The 14580-nt window shown below is 42.9% G+C and overlaps 1 protein-coding gene across 2 annotated transcripts in view; it reads left to right on the top strand.

The window, feature by feature from the left end:
- Positions 1-1275: 1275 nt before the first annotated feature.
- The window catches only part of arhgap29a (Rho GTPase activating protein 29a), a 34269-nt gene continuing 20964 nt past the window's right edge, over positions 1276-14580 (top strand). The window contains exons 1-2 of one of the 2 annotated variants that reach the window (XM_079661673.1): positions 1276-1441; positions 2542-2961. In XM_079661673.1, coding sequence (XP_079517799.1) covers positions 2640-2961 — 322 coding nt within the window. In that variant the 5' untranslated portion in view covers positions 1276-1441; positions 2542-2639. Of the gene's footprint in view, positions 1442-2541; positions 2962-9558; positions 9792-14580 lie in introns of those variants that run through there. The other variant, XM_079661674.1, reaches the window with a different exon arrangement.

The raw sequence follows: 14580 nt of genomic DNA, 5'->3' as shown, positions 1-14580 counted from the left end.
AATTATAAACATTTAAACATTAGAAAATAAAACAAAACTTAAAAGTAAAACATATACATATTGACAGTGAAAGATATCTGTGGACTATCTTTAGAATTGACACTATGAAGGGCCAACTTACTTCTCAAGAAATGTAAAAGTAAGATTACATTAAGTTTGCAAGAAATTGCATTTTAAATTGAATATAAATGTACAAGGTACACACAGCGCGAAGACACTATACTATTTAGATTGGTGAATTATGGTTGTTGAGGGGGAAGTGTTGGAGTCCGGTTATCAAAGAGCTCCATAATAAGTAATTCCAAATAATGTACATAATGTATTAATAGTATAACAAATCATTTTCATATTATTCCATGCTGGAAAAAAAAAAACCTTTGTAGTATCTATGTGTGAAATAAGAAACAATAAACATTGTAATTGTATGATCGTTTTTTAGCTAGTGTCTATTAACTTCCGTTTGGTAACTGTATTTTGAAAATATTCACCGGAAATACAAATATGGAATACATTGCAGTTCCTCCCTCTGTCCACCAGAGGGCGCCACACAAACACACGCACGCACACACACGCACGCACGCACACACACACACACACACACACACACACACACACACACACACACATTGCTTTACCTAGTCTATGATTTCAGTGGCCAGTGAACTAAGGTAATTTACTCAAGCATGTGCAATATTGAGGTACTTTACTTTCGTGTTTCCATTTACTGTTGCTCTATAGGTTTACTCTAGTATAGTAGTGTATGCATGTATAGGAATTGTATTCAGATATCAATCACAACTTGACACACTTATTTAAACACCAGGGTACTTTCTGACATTGGAATTAATAGGCTATGATCAAAATCCCAGATATATTCTGTGTATGACTTTCAAAATCACACCAACTCATTGACATGGAGAAGCTATTATTTTGAAAAGGCATAACAGGAAGTTGACGTTTTACTATGGGTAGCTTGACACTTTAAAATTGACACCTGTTGTTAAGGGAGGACTCCACACAAAATCCCCAGCAACGCGCGAACACGCACACACACACACACACACACACACACACACACACACACACACACACACACACACACACACACACACACACACACACACTCACACGCATACACACGCACACACAGGCAGGCACACACGCACACACACACACACACACACACACACACACACACACACACACACACACACACACACACACACACACACACACACACTGTTCCAGCCCACAATCACATGGAGAGAGTAGGCGATTCAACACAGTGAGCAGAGCAGATAGTGAGGGGTTTGGGTACGGCTGTGAAAAAAAAGGATAGCGCAGTGATTGTGGATTATTTTGTCTTTTTCAAGACTAAACCTCGGTCACTTTTCCGCTTTAGGATTGTTTCCGGCTGAAATGTTACAGGACCCGACTGCAGGTGTGTAATTTAGTCTCATGTTTTAATATTATGTCTGGGTTACTACAACAGCAATTTGTTGCTGATGAATAAGTTTACACAACGTTCAAAGAAAGAAAAGTCTACTGACAGTTTAACCCGCTTCCTAACGTTAGTTTAATCTGTTTTAATCAACTTTTCAACGAACTCTGTTCACATTTAGCAGCTAATTTAAATGCGGACGCTTGCTTGCAAATAGCCTAGCGTTGCTTGTTTTAGAGGGAACATTACTTTAAAACACCAACGATATAACTTCAAAACACAACACATGTATTAGCCTACTTCCACAGAACATACTTACACTTTAAGAGTGTTCTTCGAGTCTTCTAAACTAACATTAAACGCAAATGCCTACCGCGAGCTAGCATTCTGAATTATATTTTATGACAAAAACTTTTTTTTTTATACATTCCAAATAAAATAATATAATATATATCTTTATGAGGATTACTTCTGTCTCGTTTTATTCAGCAATAAACTACAATTAATACGTTTCCCGATTTTTAACCAGCAGTGTTGTGACCACTGGTCACCTGTGCAGGGGACTGAATGACCACCTTTACCTTTTCTCTATCCTAGTTTTCTTCCAGACACTTTCATGATTTTTTATTGAATGTGGCTTACATTTTACACAACATCGTTGTAGTTTCATCAGAATCATTTAGGCAACCTGTTTGTGATCCACCACAGCTAAAGACTGGTTTATCAGATTAGGTTTTGGTTTGTAATTGCTATCATTATTGTATTAGGTTCAAGAATGCTGAGACTTGCCTAACACTACAACGACTACTTGATTGTATTCCCTCACACATTGTTAAACACAGTCCAGCACTATCCATGAACACACACCTCATTTAAAGGGAATACAGGAAATCCACATTAAAGGAGAAACACCTTTTCTCAACACCTAAAACACGTTTGTAGTGAAACTGAAGCAGGTTAAACATCAGTCAAGTTGTACTTTTTTATGTGGGGGCGTAGATCCTGCCAACACATCTGGTAATGTGTCACGCCTCAAACTGCCAGTGCTTGTAGTCCAAAAAGATCTTCTCAGGACTAATAGTCTTCTCTCTCTTTGGCAGATTCCATCCTCACTGTAGTGGTGCAGTGTTGAGTCTGAGAAGAAGCTGTACTGCAGGATAGCCCTCACCAGGCCTGAGGGCCGTTGGACGTATAAGACATGCTGGCTGCCATTCTGCGCCAGAGCTCTGGTGGAGGAGGATCAGGAGGTGGAGGTGGCAGCAGCAGCAGCAGCAGTGGCGGTGGTGGTGGACCCAAAATGTCTCTAGGTATCTCCCGACTCTCCAGCTCCAGCCTGGGTTCAGCAGGCCCTACCACCGTGGGCCCCTCAGGGCCTGGCAGAGCCTCTAAGAGCGGCTCGGTCAGCCCGGAAAGCCCAGATATCCCCGCCTCGGACCCGATGTACATCATGCAGCTGGTCAGCGATGTGCGCAAGTTTGCTGATGTGCTTCTGCAACTCAAAGAAGTTTTCAACTCCAATGGTATGTTTGGCATTAAGGGAAATGTCCCCAAATACACTCATTTATGATATCCTGCTGATGATAGAGAAACAGCCACACATGCTCAAGTAACTAAACAATACTCTTCTGAGGTAATGTCTCAAACCTCAAAACAAAAACAAATGATTGTACGGATGTCTGCTTTTCATAAGTTCCACTTGTGAGTGTTTCCATGCCCTAACATCTTGTTTTCCTGTTACTGGTGATGACATGAACACATGACTGGGGGGACACTTGGCTATCTCAGTTGGTTAATTATTATTTTAGGCTCACAAATAATTGAGTGCGTTCTGAGAATGAACTGAATTGTGGCAGTGTAGAGCGGTAAAAAGGGGAATAGTGTAAGTACAGCGAAACGGAATTGTAACGGAACACAGCTGTCACTCAACCCTTGTGTACACACTGTTGCTTTCACCACAATGTACACAGCCCCAGGTCTCTCTGCCTGTTTGGTCCCGCCGCGGCCTTGGCTGCACGGTCAGTCAACCAGCCTTATCTCACTTTGAGTTGGGTTCTTACCCTTTCTTGTTTCAAATCGGTACAGTAGAAAAACACAGCCATTCACCAGTCCCTGTAAAAGCTATAAGAGTGAGGATGAATTCCTGCATGGTAAAAAAATATATTTCTGGTTAGCTTTGACATGCCAATAATTATGTGATCAGTTAGAGTTAATTAGCCTGAAGGAAGCTAAAATAAATCAGTCTTCCATCTTTTAATTGATCTACACTGAACCACATGAAACAGCAACAGCATTCCAGCAGGAACTTTAAACGCCCAAGCTTAAAAAAAACCCTCTTAAGCCAGTAATTCGTTAGCCATCCTTTGTCAGTTATGAAATGGATAATTCCCCGTACCATAGTTTGCACTTTAGAGACTTTCTCCTGTCTGTGTTGCTGTGTATATTTATGTGGCCGGGCGGTTATTACATTCCTGCCTTGGTATGTTTTTGCGTTGGCTTTTGGATCAGACCCAGATTTGTTAATCCCGAGACCTGGCATAAAGGTCTAAATAAGATGAGGTGAAGCTGCTGGTGGTTCCCTGTATTCCCCCTTCACCCTGTGCCATGACACCCTAGCCCTGGAGAAGAGGAATCCCAGGCTTTGTTTTTTGTCTGAGGGATCAGTAAAAGGTGCTTGACCTGGCTGGACATGTCGGCATTATAGAAAGAAGGGCTTGCAGCGTGCACATTTTTAAGCTTGAGAGACTTTTCAGTGACCTGTCAGCATGCCAGGGATCAAAGCAGTAAATCATCATGTGCAAGAGATCCACGTCTGCAGATTTGTGGAACAGAAGAAGGCTCGGTTTAAGCAAGAAATATACCTCGCGCTTTCATGGCTCCACCGTTTCAGTTTTGAGCGTTAACAACCACAAATGATGTGGTAACTTTGTTCAGTTTAGTAGCAGATTAATGAGCGACAATGCATGCATACAGGTTCCTGCTGTGTGCCAAGTTTGCATAGCTGTCATACTAGACACTTTGCCCTTGCTTCTAGTGATTAAGAAACCGGTTTATGATGTGCGCTCTTTCCAAATAACAATAACAAGGACTGTGAGCCGAACTGTAGAAGAGAATACGTTGAATGGGTTTAAAAATAAACTCATGACGAACATAATTCAACAACTTTCAGCCGACTCTGCCCTAAATGTAACTACACACAAAGTACAGGTCCAGTACACACAATGTACAGGTCCAGTACACACAAAGTACAGGTCCAGTACACACAATGTACAGGTCCAGTACACACAAAGTACAGGTCCAGTACACATAATGTACAGGTCCAGTACACACAAAGTACAGGTCCAGTACACACAAAGTACAGGTCCAGTACACATAATGTACAGGTCCAGTACACACAAAGTACAGGTCCAGTACACACAAAGTACAGGTCCAGTACACATAATGTACAGGTCCAGTACACACAATGTATAGGTCCAGTACACACAAAGTACAGGTCCAGTACACACAAAGTACAGGTCCAGTACACATAATGTACAGGTCCAGTACACACAAAGTACAGGTCTAGTACACACAAAGTACAGGTCCAGTACACACAATGTACAGGTCCAGTACACACAAAGTACAGGTCCAGTACACACAAAGTACAGGTCCAGTACACACAATGTACAGGTCCAGTACATACAATGTACAGGTCCAGTGCACACAAAGTACAGGTCCAGTACACACAATGTACAGGTCCAGAACACACAAAGTACAGGTCCAGTACACACAATGTACAGGTCCAGTACACACAATGTACAGGTCCAGTACACACAAAGTACAGGTCCAGTACACACAAAGTACAGGTCCAGTACACACAATGTACAGGTCCAGTACACACAAAGTAAAGGTCCAGTACACACAATGTACAGGTCCAGTACACACAAAGTACAGGTCCAGTACACACAATGTACAGGTCCAGTACACACAATGTACAGGTCCAGTACACACAAAGTAAAGGTCTAGTACACACAAAGTACAGGTCCAGTACACACAAAGTACAGGTCCAGTACACACAATGTACAGGTCCAGTACACACAAAGTACACGTCCAGTACACACAAAGTAAAGGTCCAGTACACACAATGTACAGGTCCAGTACACACAAAGTACATGTCCAGTACACACAAAGTACACGTCCAGTACACACAAAGTACAGGTCCAGTACACACAAAGTACAGTACACACAATGTAAAGGTCCAGTACACACAAAGTACATGTCCAGTACACACAAAGTACACGTCCAGTACACACAAAGTAAAGGTCCAGTACACACAATGTACAGGTCCAGTACACACAATGTACAGGTCCAGTACACACAATGTACAGGTCCAGTACACACAAAGTAAAGGTCTAGTACACACAAAGTACAGGTCCAGTACACACAATGTACAGGTCCAGTACACACAAAGTAAAGGTCTAGTACACACAAAGTACAGGTCCAGTACACACAAAGTACAGGTCCAGTACACACAATGTACAGGTCCAGTACACACAAAGTACACGTCCAGTACACACAAAGTAAAGGTCCAGTACACACAATGTACAGGTCCAGTACACACAAAGTACATGTCCAGTACACACAAAGTACACGTCCAGTACACACAAAGTACAGGTCCAGTACACACAAAGTACAGTACACACAATGTACAGGTCCAGTACACACAAAGTACATGTCCAGTACACACAAAGTACAGGTCCAGTACACACAAAGTACAGGTCCAGTACACACAAAGTACATGTCCAGTACACACAAAGTACACGTCCAGTACACACAAAGTACAGGTCCAGTACACACAAAGTACAGTACACACAATGTACAGGTCCAGTACACACAAAGTACAGGTCCAGTACACACAAAGTACAGGTCCAGTACACACAAGGTCAATTATGCAAACAGAGATGCCAACACATGATAGTAAAGCCAAGCATTCCCATAGGAAGGCCTATTCTGGATAAATACAGGAAAAGGCTAATTTGGGAAAGTAGGCTGTTTACGATGTAGAAATAAGAGCGGCGAGGGAAGGAGCAAAGGGACCATTGTGTCTACTTGTCATTTTAAACTCCAGGATTAGGAAGATGTTGAACAAATAGCAAGTCGGGACAACATTTATCCAAACGCAGCTATTTGGATTGTATTTAGTTGTTTGTATCAGGATTGTTTATGTCGTTAATAAACGCCTCCACAGTGCCATTGTTAGGGTTTAGCACTCTCTGGCTTTCGCACAGCTTGCTAGCAGATTGTTGGGAGTCACTGACTTGTGCTGTGATTGGATGTGATTGAATCCCCCCCTAATTTATGGCCATATTATCTCTGCAGCGCTTCACAATGGTTCAAACCTCTCATTATCCTGGCCACTCGCTGAAACCTAAGGGAACCCTCCTTTCCCCCCCTTTTTATATACCAAGCAGGGCCAATAGTCAGAGCAATATTCAGCTCGGAGCCTTGTAGCCCTTCGTGCCTGCATCAATGATGTGACACCCATTGTCTCAGCAGGCCTCTCCAGGCTAACATGCTGCTGCTAACGGGCAGCTTCTGCAGAAATGATACTTTCCCAAGTCAGGAATAGCTGTGGCCTGTGGGATTGACCCCTCGGGGGTTTCTCCCGTCAAATCCATTAAGCATGTTCTATCTTTAACACAAATGTTCAACCTCAAATCAACCTTAAATGGTAATTATAATGCAGCTGCTGTTCAGTTGTGGCAATGACGCATGACTGAAGAGATTGTTTATGTGTTTACAGCTCCGTCAAAGTGTGACAGATAATAACATTCTTCCTTTAGAGTTATGACCTTGCCAAGTGGACACTTATGAAGGAGATGTCAGTAATTGGAAAGGATTATTATTTTGGAAAAATGTGTCTTAACAGATGACTTTTGGACTTTGATGGTGAATGGCTCTTCTGAAGCTTTCCATCATAAGATCAGCGTAACAAACATCCTGCCAACAACAGAATGCATAACTGTTGCTGTGTTCAAAGAGCTCTGCCGAACATTGTTGTGCATCTCAGAACTCATTTCAAGCGTGCGGTTTGATTGTTCTGGCTGGCTTGGTCAGGTGTGTCATCAATGTGTTCATGCTCTGATGCTGTCAAGCAGGATGATGGCAAATGTTAGGCGTCAGCTGCTTAAGAATGAAACGGCACCTCGCAGTCAGTGAGGCTGAGGACAGGGCATTACAGGAAAGCTTTTTAAATGCAACGATACACTTCATGTATACAATGTTTTAAATCTTTAGTAACTGCTTGTATTATTAGTTACTGAACATCTGAGGTTAACATAGGTTCGATGTCTTGGGTCCCTACTTCTGCAGTCCTTGCCTGGATCACACCCATCTACGAACTAATTTCACCTCAAATACACGCCTGTAAAGTTTCCGTGGCGACAAAAATCTATTCACTGACAGAAACAATTATACCTGGCAGGTTTTCAAAACTGCTTCTGTCTTACTCCCTACTACAGTAGACGCTCCAGATGCACATTTTGCCATGACGACACACGCGGGCTCACAAGGTAGAAAACTATACTGGGGACTCGGACATACATTTGTTGTGAAGTCATGTATCGAATGATCCATTATTTATCCCCCATGTCAATATCAATGCGTGTCAAACTACCCAAACCTGATGGGCGGAGCTCCCCTCAGTGCGAAGATCCATCCCGCCAATGAATCTCCTTAATGTTGCGCAATCCCAGGCATTCTGTCATCATTACTCAGTTTTTAAATTGTCCCTGTTCATATCTGACTCGTGTGGGCACATGAGTCATATCCCCTGATGTCAGCGGTGTTCTTTTTACTTCCAGTTGTAAACACTGTGTCATAAGTGTCCAAAGTTAATCAGCATGGCTTTTGGAGGCTCTCTCTTCACACTTATGCGTGGTTGTGGGTTTGAATGATTAACAGGTTGCTTCTAAAAAGGTTTCCCAAGTGTTGTGTAATGTTTAATGATACACTGTAATGCACATGACTATGAATCGAGGTTAGCTTTTGTGGCAAAGAGCCAAACATGTTTTTCTTTAAATTACTGGCATTAGTTTAAATATGCTGTAAAAAGATGTGGGGGAATGAGTGCTTTGTCCTTTTTGAAAGCCTGTTGAGTATTCTGCCTTAAGGCTAAAGCGTTGTGGGAACGTGACTCTGGTCTGGGTCCTCAGAGAAACCCTAAATTCTATTTTAGAGATTTGTATTCCAAATCACCCCTTGTGAAATACCAGCCTAATTTTATCCCTACTTGGGCTTTTCACGAACCATCCCAGACCCTCTTAATGGCTGTAACTGTGCTCTGTTTAGACAGTCTATCCCACTGGGTCGGGGGTCCACGGTAAAGCAATGCAGGCTTCTTCTTGCCTCCAAAAAGTTCCTTTTATGGTTCTTTTACTGTGCCCATAGTAAAAGCCACTGTAAATCAACCCAAGCACAAGACTACTAGGCTTCCTTTCTTTAAAGCTTTCCCGTTGAAGATACATTCACGGTTTGAGAGTCTGGTCCCTACATTTAATTTTCCAAAGATCTTGATTTAATCACACTGTTCACTTATCTCGCTAATTAAGCTGCCTACCAGGATTAATTACATTACTTTAATTGTTTCGGACAATCTTTGTTCAAAAGCACAGCTATTGTCTCAGCATTAGTTGATGGACTACTAAGGTTATTGCCTGGGATTAAAGAGCAGAGTACTGTGACATATGGCCGGTCCAATTATCCTCTGCCTGAGGACATGGCACATTAAATCATATATTAAAGAACCATCAGCTTTTTAACAATATGTGCAATTATGTCACGCTGGTATACAGGTGGAAAAACCATGTTGACTTGTCAAGTTTAATAGCCCAACTCCACTTGAAGATTTGTACGTTGTTTTCAAGTTGTAACCCAAGGGAGCTCCCTCTCTTGTGTGTTTCTCCCCTTCCTTCCCTCTGCTAAGATTTATGGTTATGTGCACTGTTTTTGTTCGGGCAGTTTTGTTCCAGGAGGCTGTCGATGTCTGCCACACACAGAGATAAAGCTTCAGGATTCCCACACAGTACACATGAGAAGCCAAGGATCTCTGGGGAAGGGCTGTACTTAGAACAACTCTGTACTGGAGGCTTTGAAATACAAAGTTGGAGCTTTTATTCCAATGTAGCTGTTTTCTTCATTATTCACCATGGCAGATTTCACTACCTCCCATATGGGTGCGTGATCAGAAGACCCTCATCCTTCTTGGATTAAGGCTTTGAAACAAAGATGGCAAATTGATCCTCTAAATAAGCTTAAGTAGCCCTAGAATATGTGGTCTCTAACCCTGCGTTGGATTAAGGTCTTCTGGAATCAGGCAAGTGGGACAAATTATTCATCCAACAATACATTTGAGATACACCCGCAAGTATGGATGCAAACTGTATGACATGTTGTTTTAAATGATAGGCCATGTTTATGATTAATCACACATTTTTCATTCAGAGCTCATAACAAATATTTTCTCTTTTTGTGGTTGAAACATGGATTTGAATTTTTTGTGTTGCAGTCAATGTTTCTCCTGGATCTTGTTCTGCCTGTTACTCGGCAATCCCTTCTCAGGTGTGTGTTGAGTATATGTGTAGTGAGAGATCCACTACACCCACCGTCTGTTTGTAACTGCGTCCAGTGAGTGTGCTTTGCATCAAAGAGCACAGAAGAGTCAGTCATAGATACCTGGTCATTGGGTGCAGGTGACAGGTGCTTTTCTCACTATCAGCATGTCATCACGCTAAGTAATGGGTTTTAGCATGCTGTTCTTGTCATATGGAAAACCACTCCACCGACTCTAACAGACATGAACTGTGTTTACTCACGGCATGATGCAGGTATCCCATCCTCGCTGTGCACCAGTCATTCAGTGAGATTTTAGAAAAAATAGTTTTCATTCTTATACCCATTTTCTAAATCGATGTATTCAGGGTTAGTTTTAATTCCATAATGCGTTTAATTGGCCTTGTGTTTCCTGCCAGAGCCATGTGCCTGGGTCAGCCCTTGGTGGGTGCAGCTCATAACTTGTTAAAGGCCAATGAAGCTGATGGGAGAGAGAAGGATGGAGGACACTGTCTTTGTCCACAACATTCTGAAGTTGAGTAACTCAGTAGCTGTGCTCAGTGAAGGGAACAGAGACCCTGTTTGATGTAGAGACAGACTGAGCGTGAAGCATAGCCAGGACCAATTGCAAACTGTTCTGTCTTGTGAGACTCAAATGAGGTCCCATTGGGGAGAAAGTGTAGCAACTGGGGTTTGATTGAACTTTCCAAAGCATACAGCACAGGAGCAACCATACCTTTTCATCTCTTTTTCTTTATTAGTAAAGAATAGATCTCTTCTGCCATGGACAGCAGTTCCACATGCACATAAGTCAGAGTTTGTGAAAGACGTTTAAAGATATTAAAGGAAGCGAGTACAGCTGCAGGAGGCCCCTTGGCATTAGACATCAAGTACCTTCAACAGTTCTGACAGGTGTCAATCAGCATTACTTCCAGAGCCATGAATACCTTCAGCCCCATGTATGGCCGGTGTACTCGTGCTGTTAATTGTAACCATGGTAAGAAACTAAACATCGCCTTGTGCTCAAAGAAGGCACTTGTTTTTCTAGAGGTGGTGTTCTTTATCTTCTAACAGGAGGTATTCTTAAGAGGCTCCGATGTGTACTTTGTCTCAATTCCTCGTCTTATGAACATTTAAGAGAATAAAATGCTCTGACAGTTATGAGAATACGTTTTTTAATGCAAGCTTTCTTTCACACAAAGCCCATTCTCTCAGGATTAGGATACTAGTAAAGCTAAACACTGTGCTCTTGTTCTCAATGCTGTGATTGCCCCCAAACCTCAGCCCCCCACCTCCCAGTGCTGCCCCTTGACAGGTGTACTAAAGGGGCCCATCTTTGTACTTTGTCGGACAGCTCTCCCACCTCTCTGGCCTGCTGATGTTCCTTTGCCTACACACACAGCTAGTGGAGCAAATGTAGTCTCTACAGCCTGACCAGTTTGGCTGCCAGCTCGAGGTTGCACGGTGGGGGGATTGGCAGTTTCTCTTAAAGAAAGCATAGTTGGAATGCCAACCTTCAGAGCTTTGCATCAACAGTAGGCGGTGGTGGTAGTGGTGGGGATGTCGGGGGGATATCTAGAGAGAAAGGTTGCCTGTCTTTCCTCACTCCGACTGACAGCTCCAAAGATAAATGAAAAAGAGGGGAAAACAAATTCTTCACTCCGCTTTGGGAATCTCATTTCAATCCGAACGACTAAAGGAAAAGGCTCCAAAAGGATCATGGGACATTTGACCAGTTTGACCTTTTAATTATTAGGATACTTGTCTTTTCCTTATCAGATATTGATTGCCGAAGTTCAGGCTCATGTTAGTGAGTTAATATCAGCCATATGATATCTAAGTATTCATTTTTGGTGTCCTGATTTACCATCTAACAAGCCTGACTAAGGCAGTAGCCCGCAGCGTGGGAACATAAAAGCCCCCCACCTAGGTGGAAGGTGCTGTGTCGCTGTGTGTCTGGCCTAGGGCTCTTTTTTAAACGCTAACTCTTTGTGCATTAATTCATGGGGAAAAGCTTCAAAGGTGAAGCAACAGGGAATGCCTCGGTATGAGTATAGAAGTCTGGGAAGGCCATGTTCCACTGCCTTTTAGCAGCTGCATGTAATCTGCTAATCCGTAGAGTGGACCGCCGTGGTCTGTCGACAGAGGTGGACCAGGGCCACTGACCACAGGAAGTATTTAGGTGTGGGGAGGGGGGATATCAAGGGATGTACAGACCACCCATTTCAGTGACCCTGCCCAAGTGTTAAAGGTTAAGTGGACGTATTTGAAAGGACCCCCTTATAGTTGCAAATAGTTTACATTTCGATTGAAACAATAATGTTTTGCCTTTTGCATATATACCCTAACGATGCTGTACTCTTTAGTGGGTAGTGAGAATCCACTTGAACAAAAAAAGGTCATTGAGTCACACCATGATTGATTATTAGACCCAGATTTGATTGTTGCTTTTAAAAATAGCGGCAAGCCTCAAAGAAGCCCCTCGAAACTAGGCCTTAACATCGTTTTTGATGAATAGAAAATGTCTTTGAAACAACTGCCACTAGAGAGTCCTGTTTGGTTATTTGTGGGCAAGTCGCTGGAATGTCCAGCTGTGGTTTGATTCAAAAGGCCACAATGAGAAGTTTTGATTGACATTGCTCAAGGCTAGCCTGTCCAACATCCTTTTTTAGCCCCCTCTGCCTTGAGCCGCTTCCATTTGATCGGACTTCTGCAGGCCCAGTTGTGACATGTTTAGTGATTTCACACTTGTTTTGTGGCAATAAGCACCCCTCCGTCCGTTCCCTCCAAAGTTTTGAAGCATAGATAATACATCGCTCCCATAATTTGCGATGCATGACTGAGCATAGCTAGGGCCAGAGCGAAAGGAATGTTGCCAAGTCATATTGTGTCAGACCCTCATGGAAGTTTCCTGTTTCAAAGAGTCAAGCCATTGATGCCACGACCTCCAACTGATAGTTTCCTTATGGTACACATCAGTTAAAGCAACGGCATTATTTGTAATCAATGATGGCCTCTCACAACAATAACATACTATTTCTTGTATGGTAGCCTTCACGTGTATTGCATGCTAGAGACTCAGTTAGTGTCACTCAACAAATACCTGATTATATCCTCTCTGAGTATTCTTTTGCTGCAATCAAAATGACACATCCATTGAACAAACCCAACAGTATAAAGGATAACAAGATTATGAACACAGATGAGCAGTTTCCCTTTGGTAAGGACAGTAAACACATTCCAGGTGTGGTCTATTACAACACTATGTTTGTGTATTGCGCAATATACAAGTTGAATCTACTGTTGCATGACTCCAATAGATCAAACTTTGTTTCACTGCGTGTTTTCAACCGTTCTGTAGATAACCAAACGTGTCCATTGCTTCAACCAAGCAGGTGAACATTGGAGCTGCATAGATGCTTATACTGGTGGGGTACCGAATCAATAATTTCACATCCTGGGCTGTGTACAATGTGTAGGCAAAATGTAGCCTATTTTATTCCCTTTCTATACCAGATCACCAATGTTACCATATGGAAGCCTTTAGACTTATGCGTGCATATGTATAGGTCCATAACATTTCAATGTTGGAGACTAGGCCCCGCTCTATAATTGCATTACAGCGTATTAAGGTGTCATCTCGATGTTGAATGATCTGACAATGTTTTCATTATGGATCCCCCTCCTCCCCTCGCTCCTGCAACTTCTGTCCCCACTCCCAAACAAGAGGCTGGAATGTTGGGTTTCCATGACGCTAATGAAGTAAAAACCTGGCAATGTGCTACTGGCAGCCTCAGAGCAGCTCCTGATCCGCGGCCTCCTTCTCATCAGGATCAGAGTCTGATCCCCCTGTAGCCTTCATTCACCAGGGCTTATTATGCCCAGGAATGTCTCTCACTCGCTCCTTCTCTCATAACCCCCACAGAATCAGGGATGTGGGGTGCAGGGGTAAATTTGGGACAAATCCCAAGGGAGAGTACTACCCCAAATAACACACAACCCCCACCCCCCATCCCCACCAAAACTCCTCCCCTATCACTCCCTACAATCCTCCCACCACTAACCATCTCGCATGGACAAAGACACACACACACACACACACACACACACACACACACACACACACACACACACACACACACACACACACACACACACACACACACACACACACACACACACACACACACACACACACACACACACACACACACACACACACACACACACACACACACACACACACACACACACACACACACACACACACACACACACACACACACACACACACACACGCTCCATTCCCTCTTTCCCGTGCAAAGTGAAAAGCTGCCGTAGTGATTTATTGTTCCATAAATGCTTCATGTGGCAGGCCCATGAGGCCACTAACCCACTGTTTGCTAGTGGCCTCAGGGACAATAGTGAGTTTTCGGCACTCAAACACGTCCTCTTGCAAATCTTGGAGGTATTCACTGGGGTAAACGGAAAGATATTCCCTGCAGCTTGTTGGTTTTTCAGTTTTCAGGTTGATAATATTTGGAAAATGAGAC

The sequence above is a fragment of the Notothenia rossii genome, assembly GCF_949606895.1.
Source record: "Notothenia rossii genome assembly, chromosome: 12".
Taxonomy (NCBI): domain Eukaryota; kingdom Metazoa; phylum Chordata; class Actinopteri; order Perciformes; family Nototheniidae; genus Notothenia; species Notothenia rossii.
Note: the sequence above shows the minus strand (reverse complement) of the source record. Positions and strands in the feature narration are given on the sequence as shown.